This window comes from Camelus ferus, chromosome 5, assembly GCF_009834535.1.
Source record: "Camelus ferus isolate YT-003-E chromosome 5, BCGSAC_Cfer_1.0, whole genome shotgun sequence".
NCBI classification, from domain to species: Eukaryota; Metazoa; Chordata; class Mammalia; order Artiodactyla; family Camelidae; genus Camelus; species Camelus ferus.
The window spans coordinates 53,748,143-53,761,094 of record NC_045700.1 but is presented as its reverse complement, the minus strand read 5'-3'; the positions used below and the strand labels follow the sequence as shown (position 1 = coordinate 53,761,094).

The 12,952-nt window shown below is 35.2% G+C and overlaps 1 protein-coding gene across 6 annotated transcripts in view; it reads left to right on the top strand.

Annotated features, from left to right (window-relative positions):
- Positions 1 to 12,952, top strand: part of PDE1A (phosphodiesterase 1A) — a 300,999-nt gene that overhangs the window by 251,104 nt on the left and 36,943 nt on the right. For all 6 annotated transcript variants that reach the window (XM_014557844.2, XM_014557845.2, XM_032479873.1 and 3 more), the window contains 2 exons: positions 2,721 to 2,822; positions 2,929 to 3,049. In XM_014557844.2, coding sequence (XP_014413330.1) covers positions 2,721 to 2,822; positions 2,929 to 3,049 — 223 coding nt within the window. The remainder of the gene's footprint in view (positions 1 to 2,720; positions 2,823 to 2,928; positions 3,050 to 12,952) is intronic.

Here is a 12,952-nt window from a genome sequence, read left to right as displayed (position 1 = left end):
ACAAGTCCTAATTTCCCATGGTTACTTTTCCAAATATTCAAACTGCCTAGTTTCTCAAGGCCACTATTGCAACTGTAGGAAAAATAGGGGCTCACTTTTGTAACTGTAGATAAAACTCTAAAGTAGGGGAAGGAGGCACTTTGTTTTGGGAACCCACTTCAGGCCTCTCATGTTATTCTGTAGGAAACAATAGTCCTGATGGATGTCCAGCCTAGCAAGGTCAGGATCTAATTGTAAAAGCCACCACTTCTGGGTGTGTGGAAAATAGAAGGGCAGAGGTGGAAGCAGGGACTTAGGTGCAGAGGTGTTTCCTAAAGTCCGAGAGATTGACTGTTTACATGTAGAATATTAAATTATTTCATCAGTGATTATCATTCTTAGAGATAACATTTGTTTTTAATTTTTATTCCTGTTCCTTTGAATTAGCCTTTTTCCTTCTCAAAGTTGATTCTGTTGCTATTTCAATGTGATATTTTTTCCATTACATTTTGTTCTTTAATATATTTAATATTTATCCTAATAATTTACTCCTATATTTTATGACATTTTTTGTACAGTAACTGATAAGTTACTATAAAAACATCCTAATTGAATGGTTTAATAGAATTGTTTTAACAAATACCATAATATCACAAGGTTTATGATTTGATTTGATTTAATTTATCATATGATTTGTGATATGACAAAGAATGTAATAGATCCAATGTTATTTTCAAAAAGCTACAGTTTATCTATTTGCTAATACAACCTTGATAACATTTTACCAGGAATTAAAATATAGATAACTTTTTAGACTTGTAGGTTTTCTGTTTGCATATCTATTTATGTCTTTTTTTAAAACATTTTTTAATTGAGACTATAACTCATATCTATTTATGTCTTAAAGTAACTTTAGTAACCATATGTGCAATAATTTTAAAGCTTTGGCAAGAAAAAATCATAAATAAAGTAACATTTCCCTCGTGCACTAGTTTGCCTAGTTTATTGGTATATTATTATTAGTTAATCGTGGATAATATCTAGCATTTATTGATTACTGTTAAAAAAACAAAATTCAACTGAGTAAAATTTAAAAATCTTTTTGGCTCTACCGAACAATTCATGAACTGGGCAGCATCTCATCTAGCAAATAGAAGGGAGCTCTGAATAGCTGTACAAAATGGCAGACTTCCATAAGCAAAAAGAGGCAAGACAAGGAAGTTACTCTAGCAAAGAGCTGATTTTTTTCAGGCATGGTCACCTTCATTTGGGGGTTGACAGGGACCTATCAGATGGATTACCTGACTAGTGCTGATTAGGTAATTCCAGAATGGACCAGTTTAGGTTTCCATTCCTGGGGGAGGTCAAAACTATAATTGTGTTAGATATCAAGTCTTGGTTTGGTGATGTGGGCTTAGCATAAGTGACTCCATTTTGGATTAGTTTCTTTTTTAACATCACTTGTCTGCAAAGTATGTATTAATCACATTTTTTACATTTCATGAAACTTTTGTCTCATTTTTTGTAGTTAACATGAATATTTTGGTATAGTTGCTATTGTAACATGGGTATCTCATAATTTAGAAGAAAAATGGAATTGAGAATAATTGTACCATCTGTAATAGCTTCCACTCCCTTAATATTTGGGTAAAAGTATTATTCTAAGCAGGCCATCCAACATCATGAACATGAAGTAATCTGAGTTTTGATTTCTCTTTGCTCCCATCTAAATACCTAACTGAATTGAGCACCCATAACTTTTAGCCAGAATCTCTAATATGTGGTTGTTTTTCAAAACAAATCATTCAATCATACCATCTTTAGATAGAATATCATAATTCATGTTTACCACATACCTGTAATTTAGTTTACTGGCCACACCACAGAATGAAAATAAAATATGATTTCCAGTATAAGTGACTTTTTTTTAATCTATCTGTACTGAGCAAGCAATAAATTGTAGAACATGCAAGCCCTTGCTGTCATTCCTTATCTCCTGCTTAGTGTGTGAATGAGTTATTCATGCATAGACTTTGTGATATTGGCACTGTATTTGCAGTATCTTGGTCAAAATGTCAACAGTACCAGTAACTCTGTCTAGGATATGTAGGATCAGGGTCCTCAGAGCTTAAACAGGGAATCCTCACTTACCTTGTAGTCAGTTTCTCTGGAGTTCTTATGATGGAACTTGGCACATTGGAGTGGTCCAAGTGTCAGCTTTGGGTAGTGGGAACCCTTGGGGTTGAATCTTATCTCTGCTATGTTCTAGCTGTGTGACTGGGCAAACAATTCAGTCTCATCTGGTGGAAAACAATAGTACCCTCTCCTATTAAAGCACCTAGAACACTGCCTGTATTGAATAGATCCTAAATAAATGGTGATGGTATCATTAATAGTAAATTCTGTCTTCAGAATAGGTTTTCTTTAAAACTGGTTAAGATCCTTTCTGATACTATTTTAAAAAATAATATTTTGAAATTATGAGTGGGGGAGGGTGGTAGGTAGGGGAGGAATATCCAGTTCTTTAAAAGGAAATGTTAAAGGGCATCATTCACAGCTCACTCTCCTGGCAACATCCTAAAGCCAAACTTCCGTTAGCTCTTTTACATTTAAGATGTCGCACCTTTTGTGCTCATGTCCATTAGAAAAAAATGAAATGTAATTAGTAATATCTAAGGAAATGTTCCACTTGAGAACAATAAAGGACCAAATAAACCTTTTGCCTTTTGATGACTCTACAGGGATCTTCGGAACCTAGTGATTGAAATGGTTTTATCTACAGACATGTCGGGTCACTTCCAGCAAATTAAAAATATAAGAAACAGTTTGCAGCAACCTGAAGGGTAAGTTATTTTATTTTTCATGTTAAAGCTTTATGGGCTTACACTCAGAAAAGACTGTAATTGGTTACTTCATTCTGATAATTTGAGCATGTCTTCGTTTTGACAGGCTTGACAGAGCCAAAACCATGTCCCTGATTCTCCATGCAGCAGACATCAGTCACCCAGCCAAATCCTGGCAGCTGCACCACCGATGGACCATGGCTCTGATGGAGGAGTTTTTCCTACAGGTGCCTCTTTCACACTCTGTGTCTGTGCAGATGTTTCTGGAAATAGTGGCTGCTGTACATATTGACATACATCTTTTCTGTACAGAATCCAGGACTTCTGTGACTTACTATTATCAACTAGCTTTCAACAACACATTCTTGGGACTTTAGGCAGAATTTATTAATCTTTCAGATAAATGTATTAAATAATCCTGGGTAATGTAATACATGTTTTAAAGAGTGTCAAGTCTTGGATCTCAGATGCCACTCTCAAGAGAGAAAGAACTAAGCAAATTAGAGTTGTTATCTGCTGTTAAAAGGTAAAATGCTAGAGCAGAGATAGCAAATAGCTGTCATCACAAAAGGGGGAAAGGAGGATATATAACACTTCTGCATACATCTTGTTGAGAATTTAGTTATACATGCATAGTTGCAAGGGTGGCTGAGAAAAATAGTTTTTAGCTGGGTGAACACATGCCTAACTACAAAAAATAATATTGTTCTGTGAAAAAGCAAGCCTGGATATTGTCAATTAAAAAATTAATCAATAGTCGACCTAAGAAAGAAATAGAAAATTTTATTTGAGCCAAAGTGAGGATCATAACCTGGGAGACAGTCCCTCAGAGAGCCCTGAGAATTGTTCTGAAGAGTTAAGAACTAAAGGGGGAGCTTAGTATATAAGTGATTTTGGTGAAGGGGTACGTGCAATGAGCACACATCTCAGTAAAAGGTTACTGCTCGTCATGAGGAATAGACACCTTAGTTAATGGTTGTAGTGCTTTTCTAAGTATGGGAAGATGCAAGAAGCCAAGTGCATAAAAAATTCCTCCTGAAAATATATAACTGAGGGCCAGTTCTGTCGGTTTTCCCCCAGCACAAAGTGCCTCATCCTGGTCTTCGCCCTGAGTTCCTTTCAGGGTGACTGTAGGTCAGCAACTATAGTGGCTAGTGACTTGATTCTTGTAGGGCTGGATGGTGGGCAGCATTCTTTATTTTACAATCCCTCTCTTTCAGTCTTAACTTTGACCAAGATTTGGGAGACATTTCAACACCAGTGGTCTAAGAATGCTCATCCCCAGGTCAGGTGAGGATTTTGTTGATAGGCCACTCAATGTACTGTTATTGGACTAAACCTTGTTATCAGTGGCCAAAAACCTCTGGAATGCCTATCATACTAGTCTGTTATGGTCCAGGAAATGTTTCCTTCTTGTTGCTTCATCCCATATCTAAATTTACACCATTACAATTGTTTATCTTACAGAACTGTATATTTGATCAATCATTTCAAGTCTCCTTATCATCATTAATTTTATCTGAGGCTTAGTCACACATTTGGTAATGCAAAACACAATAATCTTGTATAATAGGCAGAATTCAAGTAATATAGCTGGTAAAACTAATAAGGTCATAAATATAAATTTAAGCTAAGAACTTCCATTAGGTGCAGCCCAGCATCTCACCAGGTCGTCTGACCAGTCTGTTCTGCAACAATCGCTGTCTTTAAGGGTAATGATACATTGGTATTGTACATAAAGTTCACTAAAGATGTCTGTATGTACAAGGTGAGTGATGGGTCATTGTGACCCCTTACAAGATTGAGAAAGAAATGTTATCTTCTAAGGAGTTACATGGCTGGTGCCAGAGGAGAAAAATTGATCTTTGTGGTTGAGCAGGTATTTCTGCCATTGGGGAGGTCTGGTTAACACAATGCAGACGCACAATGCACACTAGAGGGGAGGGAGGAGGCCCAAACTAGCAGAGTGAAAATTTATGTTTAAATTTTTCTTGTCTTCTCTTAAAATGTGAATTTATACTTCATCAATATGGAGGATGACCAATGTTCTCTACCATAAGTATACATTTTATCCCCTATCATGTTTCTGTTCTGTTTCCACTCCCATTTGTGGTACTACAACACAATGAGTCAAATTACTCAGGAAAGTGTTATACTTACAATTACAGTTTTACTGTAAAGAATACAGCTCTACAACTCAGGAACAGGCAAACGATATAGTGCATAGGGCAAGGTCTGGAAGGGTGGAGCTTCTATGCACTCTCCCCCACAGAGTCAAGGCTTGTCACCTTCCTGGCACACCAGTGTGTTCAACCAGGAAGGGCCACTGAGCCTTGGTATCAAGGGTTTTTATGGGGGTTTTGTTACTTGGGCATGACTGAATTATTGGCCATGTGATTGAATTCAATCTCCAGTCCTCCTTTCCTCCCAGATCAGGCTGGCCCAAAGTTCCCACCCACTAATCATGTGGCCGATCTTTCTGGTGATGATCTTGAAGCTACCTAGGGGATCCGCCATGAGTCACATAATTGGCATAACAAAGAGTCTCCTATGACTCAGGAATTTCCATGGGTTTTTGAAGCTCTCTGCCAGGAACCAAGGGCAAAGATCATATTATTATTTATTATGCCACAGTTCTATTTAGAGAAGTTCTTTTTTTTTTTTTTTTTTTTTTTTTTTAGATTTTGTGTTTTTGGATTATTTGATTTCTCAACATTGCTCTTTATTTTTAATGTTTCATCATTGATTTTATTCTGAAGACATAGAGATCAAATATATTACTATGTTTGGATAACTTTGGCTTCTGTCTCCTATTGTCAATGAATATGATCTATGGTTTCACTTTGAAATAGCATTGTGTAGTCCTGGAGAAAGTCACTGGGTAGCATCTTCTAAATTCAAATATTTTCATATTAAAAATAGCTTTGAAAAATATTTCAGTACATATTGTGCTAAAATAAAAATGACCAAATGTCAAAATGTGTCCAATTCTAAAGGCAAACTTCATGCTATGGATAATTAAAAACTATTATTTCATTTAGTCAACCACTCATCAGAAAATAGTAAATCTAAACAGACCCTAGAGATGAATATCTCTAATAACAATATCTTTAATATCTTTAATAACAATATTCTCATCTTAGAGATGAAAAAACAGAAACATGAAGAGATAAAATGACTTATCTTGATTAAGAAGAAATTTCAAAATGTTTTAAATTGAGTGATTATGAAAACACAACATATGAAAATTTGTGGGATGCAGCTAAAGCAATACTTAGAGGAAATTTTATGGCTTTAAATGGTTATATTAGAAAAGAACAGAGGTATAAATCAATTATCTGTTTCTACCTTAATAAGCTAAGAGAATTCAAGAAAATAAAACTAAAATAAGTTGATGGAATGAGGTAATAAATGTAAAAGCAGAAATCAATGAAATAGAACAAAGACAATAGCAAAAATGAACAAAGACACCAGTTGGTTCTCTGAAAAAGTAATAAAATTAGTAGCAGGATCAAAAAGAGGAAAAAGCACGAATTATAAATGAAAGAGGAGGTATCATTATAGATCCTATACATATAAAAAGGATAAGGAATATGATACACAATATAAATTTGATAATTACCAAATTCTCTAAGATATAAATTACCAAAACAGACACAATAAAAAAATTGTAATCTGAAAATCCATATATCTTTAACATTAAATTTGTAATTTAAAATCTTGCCATGAGGAAAACTCCAGACTTAGATGACTTCAATTGTTAGTTCTCATTTCCATTCCTAAGTAAGAGATGGTGAATTCTCTCAAACTTTTCAGGAAAAAAAAAAACCATTCTTACACAAATTCTTTCATGACATAAAGGAAGAGGAAAAATTGTCAGTATAACCCAACAAAACCTGACAAAGACTTTACAAGTAAAAAAAATTACACACCCATATCTGTCATGAACCTAGATGTGAAGTTCCTTAGATATTAGCAAATCTAGCCCAGAAATATAGTAAAAGGGTATATATAATGATCTGAATTTGCTTAGTATTCAAAAATCATTTAAGGTAATTTATGTATTAAGAGAAAAAAGGGAGGGGGAAATCTTATCATCATCTCAATAGATGCAGAAAAAGCATCTGACAAAATTCAAAAGACATTAATTATAAAAAAATCTTTCAGCCACTAGAAATGTGAGATCTCTCTCAACCAGTAAAAGGTGATTCTGTAGTTGGCAATACTTCATGGTGAAATATTGAACATTTTCATGCTAAAATCAGGACTGAGTTTTAATAATGGAATCTTATTTTTTTGTCTCTAGATTTTTAAAAGTAAATAACTTTCTTCTTTCCAGTTTTATTGAGATATCATTGACCTTCAGCACTGTATAAGTTTAAGGTGTAGAGCCTAATGATTTGACTTACATACATCATGAAATGATTACCAAAATAAGTTTAATAAACATCCATCATCTCATATAGACACAAAGTTAAAAAAAAAAAAAAGGAAAAAAAATTCCTTGTGGTAAGAACTCTTAGGATTTACTCTCTTAACAACTTTCATATATAACAAACAGAAGTGTTAATATGTACTTTCTATTTCTAGTTCTTATTTATCTTATAACTAGAAGTTTGTACCTTTTTATTACATTCATCCAATTAATTTTGAAATCCCCTTCGGAAATACAATTAGCAAAACAGGAGAATGTGGAGTTAAAGGTCAAAACGAGTGTGTACTTTGACAAATATATTTTACAAACAAAGCAAGTTTATCTTTATAAGACATACTAAAATAGGATATTAAATCCAAGAGGAGTCAATTTTTCCATGCTTTCCACTAACTAAATGAATCTGTCAGTACCCTTAATTATCTTAGCCACACCACACATTTTAGCCTTTTGGAGGTGGATGCAACAATGAATCTGAAACCCTCTGGTGTATGCTTTGCTCTGAACGTTTTGACATGAGCTGTTTAACTGACATAACCATCTGTAACTACCACTTTGTAGAACCCACAGTGCTGATAAATGACTTCTTGCTATGGATCTAGCCAAGATAACAGGTTGTTTTTTTTTTAAATCTCAGTAGAAATAACACGTTTATAAAGCAATTTGAAAATATATTCCTTCATTCCTTCAGAATGCACTAAGAATCTAAATTGTATGTGTTATGTGATCTACTGGCTGTGCTAAAAAATTTGAGGCAAGACAAAGTCTGCCCAGAACTCAGCACTTCCCTCAGCTGCAGTAAAAATATAAACATTTATATTCTTGCTAAAGAAAGTATTTTATGTATATTGGGCAAACATAAGAAGCCTAATAATGCAAAGTAAGAGGTAATTGGACTTGGCTTCAGAAAACCCAAGTTTAAGACCTAGCTTTCTGTCTTTCCAGCTGTGCTAGATATAAACCTTCACCTTCTTACCTATAAGAAGGGATTAATACCCATTCTGTCTCCTCCCAGGATGGCTGTGAGGAGCGAAATGATAGAATGAATGTGAGAGGTCTTTTTACACTATAGACATGATGCAAATGTGAGGAATTTATATTATTTGTTATCCTCCTGATCTACTTTAAGCTTTATGTTTTTCCAAGGTAAAGTATCAAGAGAGCCATTGATTATGAAATATTTTGTCACTTGATAGTCACTTAAAACCTTTGAGGGATCTGAGCACAATTTTTAAAACACATTCCCAACACAACCAAAGTTTAGAAAGCAGACAATTAAGAGAAGCATTTTTCCTTTTGCTATGGAGAAATAGCAGTAGACTTGAAATTCATTCAATGGGTTTTAAGAAAAATTAGACACTAGATATAAATTCAAAAAATCAAAAAAGTACTCAAAGGAAAGAGCTAATTTTAGAACTTTAAAAAGCAATGATAAAGCTTATGTGTGTATGTGATTTTATACAGATGTGTGTATATATACACATATATCCAATATAAGAAGAAATTTGGGATGTGTTGACTTCTAAATCAATTTCTTATTAATTTTTCTACCAAGTTCATTTTACCTAACAAATGGGCTTAAATAGACATTAAAAGATTTTTAAAAACACTGTATTTCTGGAGGACAAGCCAATTTCTGGATACAAAGCTATTGTATCATCCCTAAAAATCTCATCAGTGTTATCCCAATCCTTGGTGTAATTACTTAGGTACACCTTCTAAAGCCATGAGAAGTTGTAACCAGAAGAGATAAGAGTTATATCTGAAATTTTCAGTCTTGAGAAGTTCTTATTTCCAACTCTTGAGTAATCTGCTGATGATAAAGGAGGTAAAGCAGGTCCCCATCTCCAAGGCACGTGTCACAGCACTCGTGTGGTATTCAGCAATACAGTTAACACCCTCACTTTGAGTGTTCATACAGCTCAACGCAGGTGTCCTGCTCCTTGACTCCAATGGGTGCATTTGGAACATGCTCCATTTGTCAACTGTAACTGATGGGACTGAAAGATCAGAGGTGGAGGCACAAGCCAAGAAAATAACCACTGGTAAAGGAGACAGGTTTTTGCTTCTCATTCTCTTCTCGAACGTGTTAGGTAACAAGAAGTCAATACAATTTAAAAACATTTTTAATTGTCACTTCCATTAAAATGTGTTTATATTTTAGGCTATGTGAATTTGATAGCTAAGTGAATTTTTTCCTCCTTCAGCTAATTCTTTTGTGATACATGAAGCTGACATAGGCTGAAAGCTAGGACTCTTTAGCCAAATAGCCAAGTTGTAAATGCAAAGGAAATGTTCTTGAAGGAAATAAAAAGTGCTACTCCAGTAAACACACAAATGATAAGAATGCGAAATAGTCTTACTGTTGATATGGAGGGCTGATGTAGAAGCTGCAGCAGGTTCTCCAGAAGATCTAGCTCAGATCATTAATGAAGGTGGCTCCACTAAACAACAGATTTCCAATACAGACAAAGCACCTTTTATTAGAAGAAGATGCCATCGAGGACTTTCATCACTAGAGAGAAGTCAATGCCTGGCTTCAAAGCTTCAAAGGACAGACTGACCCACTTGTTAGGGGCTAATGCAGCTGGTGACTTTAACTTAAACCAGTGTTTATTTACTGCTCTGAAAATTTTCGGACCCTTAAGAATTATCCTAAGTCTACTCTCCCTGTGCTCTATAAGTGGAACAATGAAGCCTAGATGATAGCTAGCACATCTGTTGACAACATGGTTTACTAAATATTTTTAGCCCGTTGTTGAGACCTATTGTTCAGAAAATGACTCCTTTCAAAATAAGACTGCTCATTGACAATGCACCTGGTCATCCAAGAGCTCTGCTGGAGACATACAACAATATTAATGTTTTTTTTTTTTTATGTCTGCTAACACAACATCCATTCTGTGGTCATGGATCAAGGAGTAATTTAGACTTTCAACTCATCTTATAAGAAATACATTTCTTAAGGCTACAGCTGCCATTGATAGTGATTTCAGTGATGGATGTGGGCACAGGAAATCGAAACCCTACTGGATTCTCCATTCTAGATGCCATTAAGAACATTCATGATTCATGGGAAGAGATCAAAATGTCAACATTAACATGAGTTTAGAAGAAGTTGATTTCAACCCTCAGGGATGACATTGAGGAGTTCAAGACTTCAGTGGTGGAAGTAACTGCAGATGTGGTAGAAGTAGCAAGAGAACTATAATTAGGGGTGGAGCCTGAAGATGTGGCTAAACTGCTGTAATCTCATAATAAAACTAATGCATGAGGAGTCGCTTCTCATGGATGAGCAAAAAGAGTGGTTTCCTGACATGGAAGCTACTCCTGGTGAAGATGCTGTAAAGATTGTTGAAATGACAACAAAGGATTTAGAATATTACATAAACTTAGTTGCTAAAGCAGCAGCAGAGTTTGAGAGTTCATTTCAATTTTGAAAGAGTTTCTACTGTGGGTAAAATGCTGTCAAACAGTATTACATGCTACAGAGAAATTGTTCACAAAAGAAGGAGTTTGTTGATGTGACAAATTTCACTGCTGTCTTATTTTAAGAAAAGGCCACAGCCACCCCAACCTTCAGCAACCACCACCCTGATCAATTAGTAGCCATCAACATTGAAGCAGGACTCTGTAACGATTACCACTCACTGAAGGCTCAGATGATGGCTAGCATTTTTTTTAGCAATAAAGTATTTTTAAATTAAGATATGTACATTGCTTTTTTAGACAATACCAGTGCACACTTACTAGACTACAGTATGGTGTAAATATAACTTTTATATGCACTAGGAAGCAAAAAAATTAGTGTGACTCACTTTATTACAATGTTCACTTTAGAGTGTGGCAGTCTGGAACCAAACTCACAATATCTGCAAGGTATGTCTGTACTAGGTCTTTGTTATGGAGACTCTCAAAGAAGAGACTTCAACGAACCTCCAGCGAGATTGCTGAGACAGGTGTAAACTATCAGGCCCGAACACATGAGGATGCCTTGTGTTTCCATGTTGATGGAGCCACTTTTTCCACCTCCTCACCTCAAGGCTCATCACCAAGAATAGATGCAGAGATCCCGGGGTGTAATTAAGTGGTTGGTTGATTAATTGGATTTAGTGACCTTAGGGACCTATAATTTTGCGGTAACCACTTATATGATTCAGTGCATCAGAACATACATATCTTCAGTGTGTTATTGATTTTTTAAAGTATGTTTTTGTCTTTCTGTGGGTAGCACCCTCAAATGAAAGTATAACCTCCAAGAGAAATATAAACTAGTTGACTTACACAATGTCTACTGCTTTTGACCTCTGATTTCATCTTGATGAAAAGCAAATGTTCCGTATTCAGGGATGGAGTAAGGAAAATTGTAAAGTTGGTCAAACTTATACTCAGGGATCCTGATTCTCCCTTTACATCCTTCCCTCTCCCTGAGGAGTACCTCCCTTGTTCTCTTGGGTTTCTGGCTCCTTCATAGTCTGGCTACAGGGCCTCCTACTAATCTTGCACTCATGGCCTTTATTCATCCTAAAGGATAAATAGCATCTTGAAATATTTATAAATAAATTAAATAATTAATGCACTTTAGCATTCAATGTGCTTAGCAGTGGAAATTAAATATTCTAAATCAATTGTGGAGTTCAAGAAGCAAATGGACTATAAAATCTCCCACTTTATGTATAGGAAGATGAACTCTGCAAATGTCTGTCAAATGCCTAAGTCCTATATAAATGCCATCCAGCATCCTATGAAATTTAACTCATGGAAGGTGAATTGTCAAAATGCCTTTTTGAGGCCCAAGTGACCATTTCAAACCAAGAACTTAAATAATATAAAACTATATCTATTAAAATATCACCAACACCTTCACCAATAAAACCAATTGATCATCTTTGCATATATCAATTAAGTACCCCCAATATCACTTGTCCCATGAAGTCTATAAGTAGCTTAATTTCTACTTTAATAATAGTAATATTATTATTTATGTTTGAACAAACTGTTAATGATGTCATTCTTTTACTTTATTCTCAAGGTGTTAAAATCTAATCCATAATAGTCTTTAAATCAAGCCCTTATCCAGATCATCTTGTTTCTATCAGTGGCACCAAAGTCTCCTGTTTATTCAGATTTGAAGCACAAGGGTCATCTTTAACTTACCCCAAGCCATCCCTGCTGACAAAATACCTTTCAGAAGTGGAACTTATGCCATGTCACTTTCATCTAGAAAAAGAGGAGTAAAAGTGAATGCCTTTCCATTACCTGCAAGTTAAGCATTAGTCCTTTTTTGCTACGGTTTAACACCATCCAAAATGTGAATTGGACATCATAAGTACCTCTAATTTGCACAGTTCTCTGTTTTTCCTATTACGAATTATGATTCTTACTAGCTAACATTTAATAACTATTTACTAAATATTAGGCACTGTCCTTAGGCTTCATGTAAATTATCTTAGATAAACCTCAGCACAGTCTGGTTAGGTAGATACCATTACATCTTCTTTTCGTAAAATGAGTCCATCGAAATCACTGAACTAGGTAACAGAGGAGGAGAATTCGTTTCAGCAAAGGCTGCAATGTGTCGGAAGTAACAGAGACCTGTTGAACAGCAGTGATTCAGCTCTGTGTCTTGTGGCTGTAAAGCTAGTGACACTAATAATTCCCCTCCATCTGTCCCTTAAGCCGAGTATAAATGTTAATT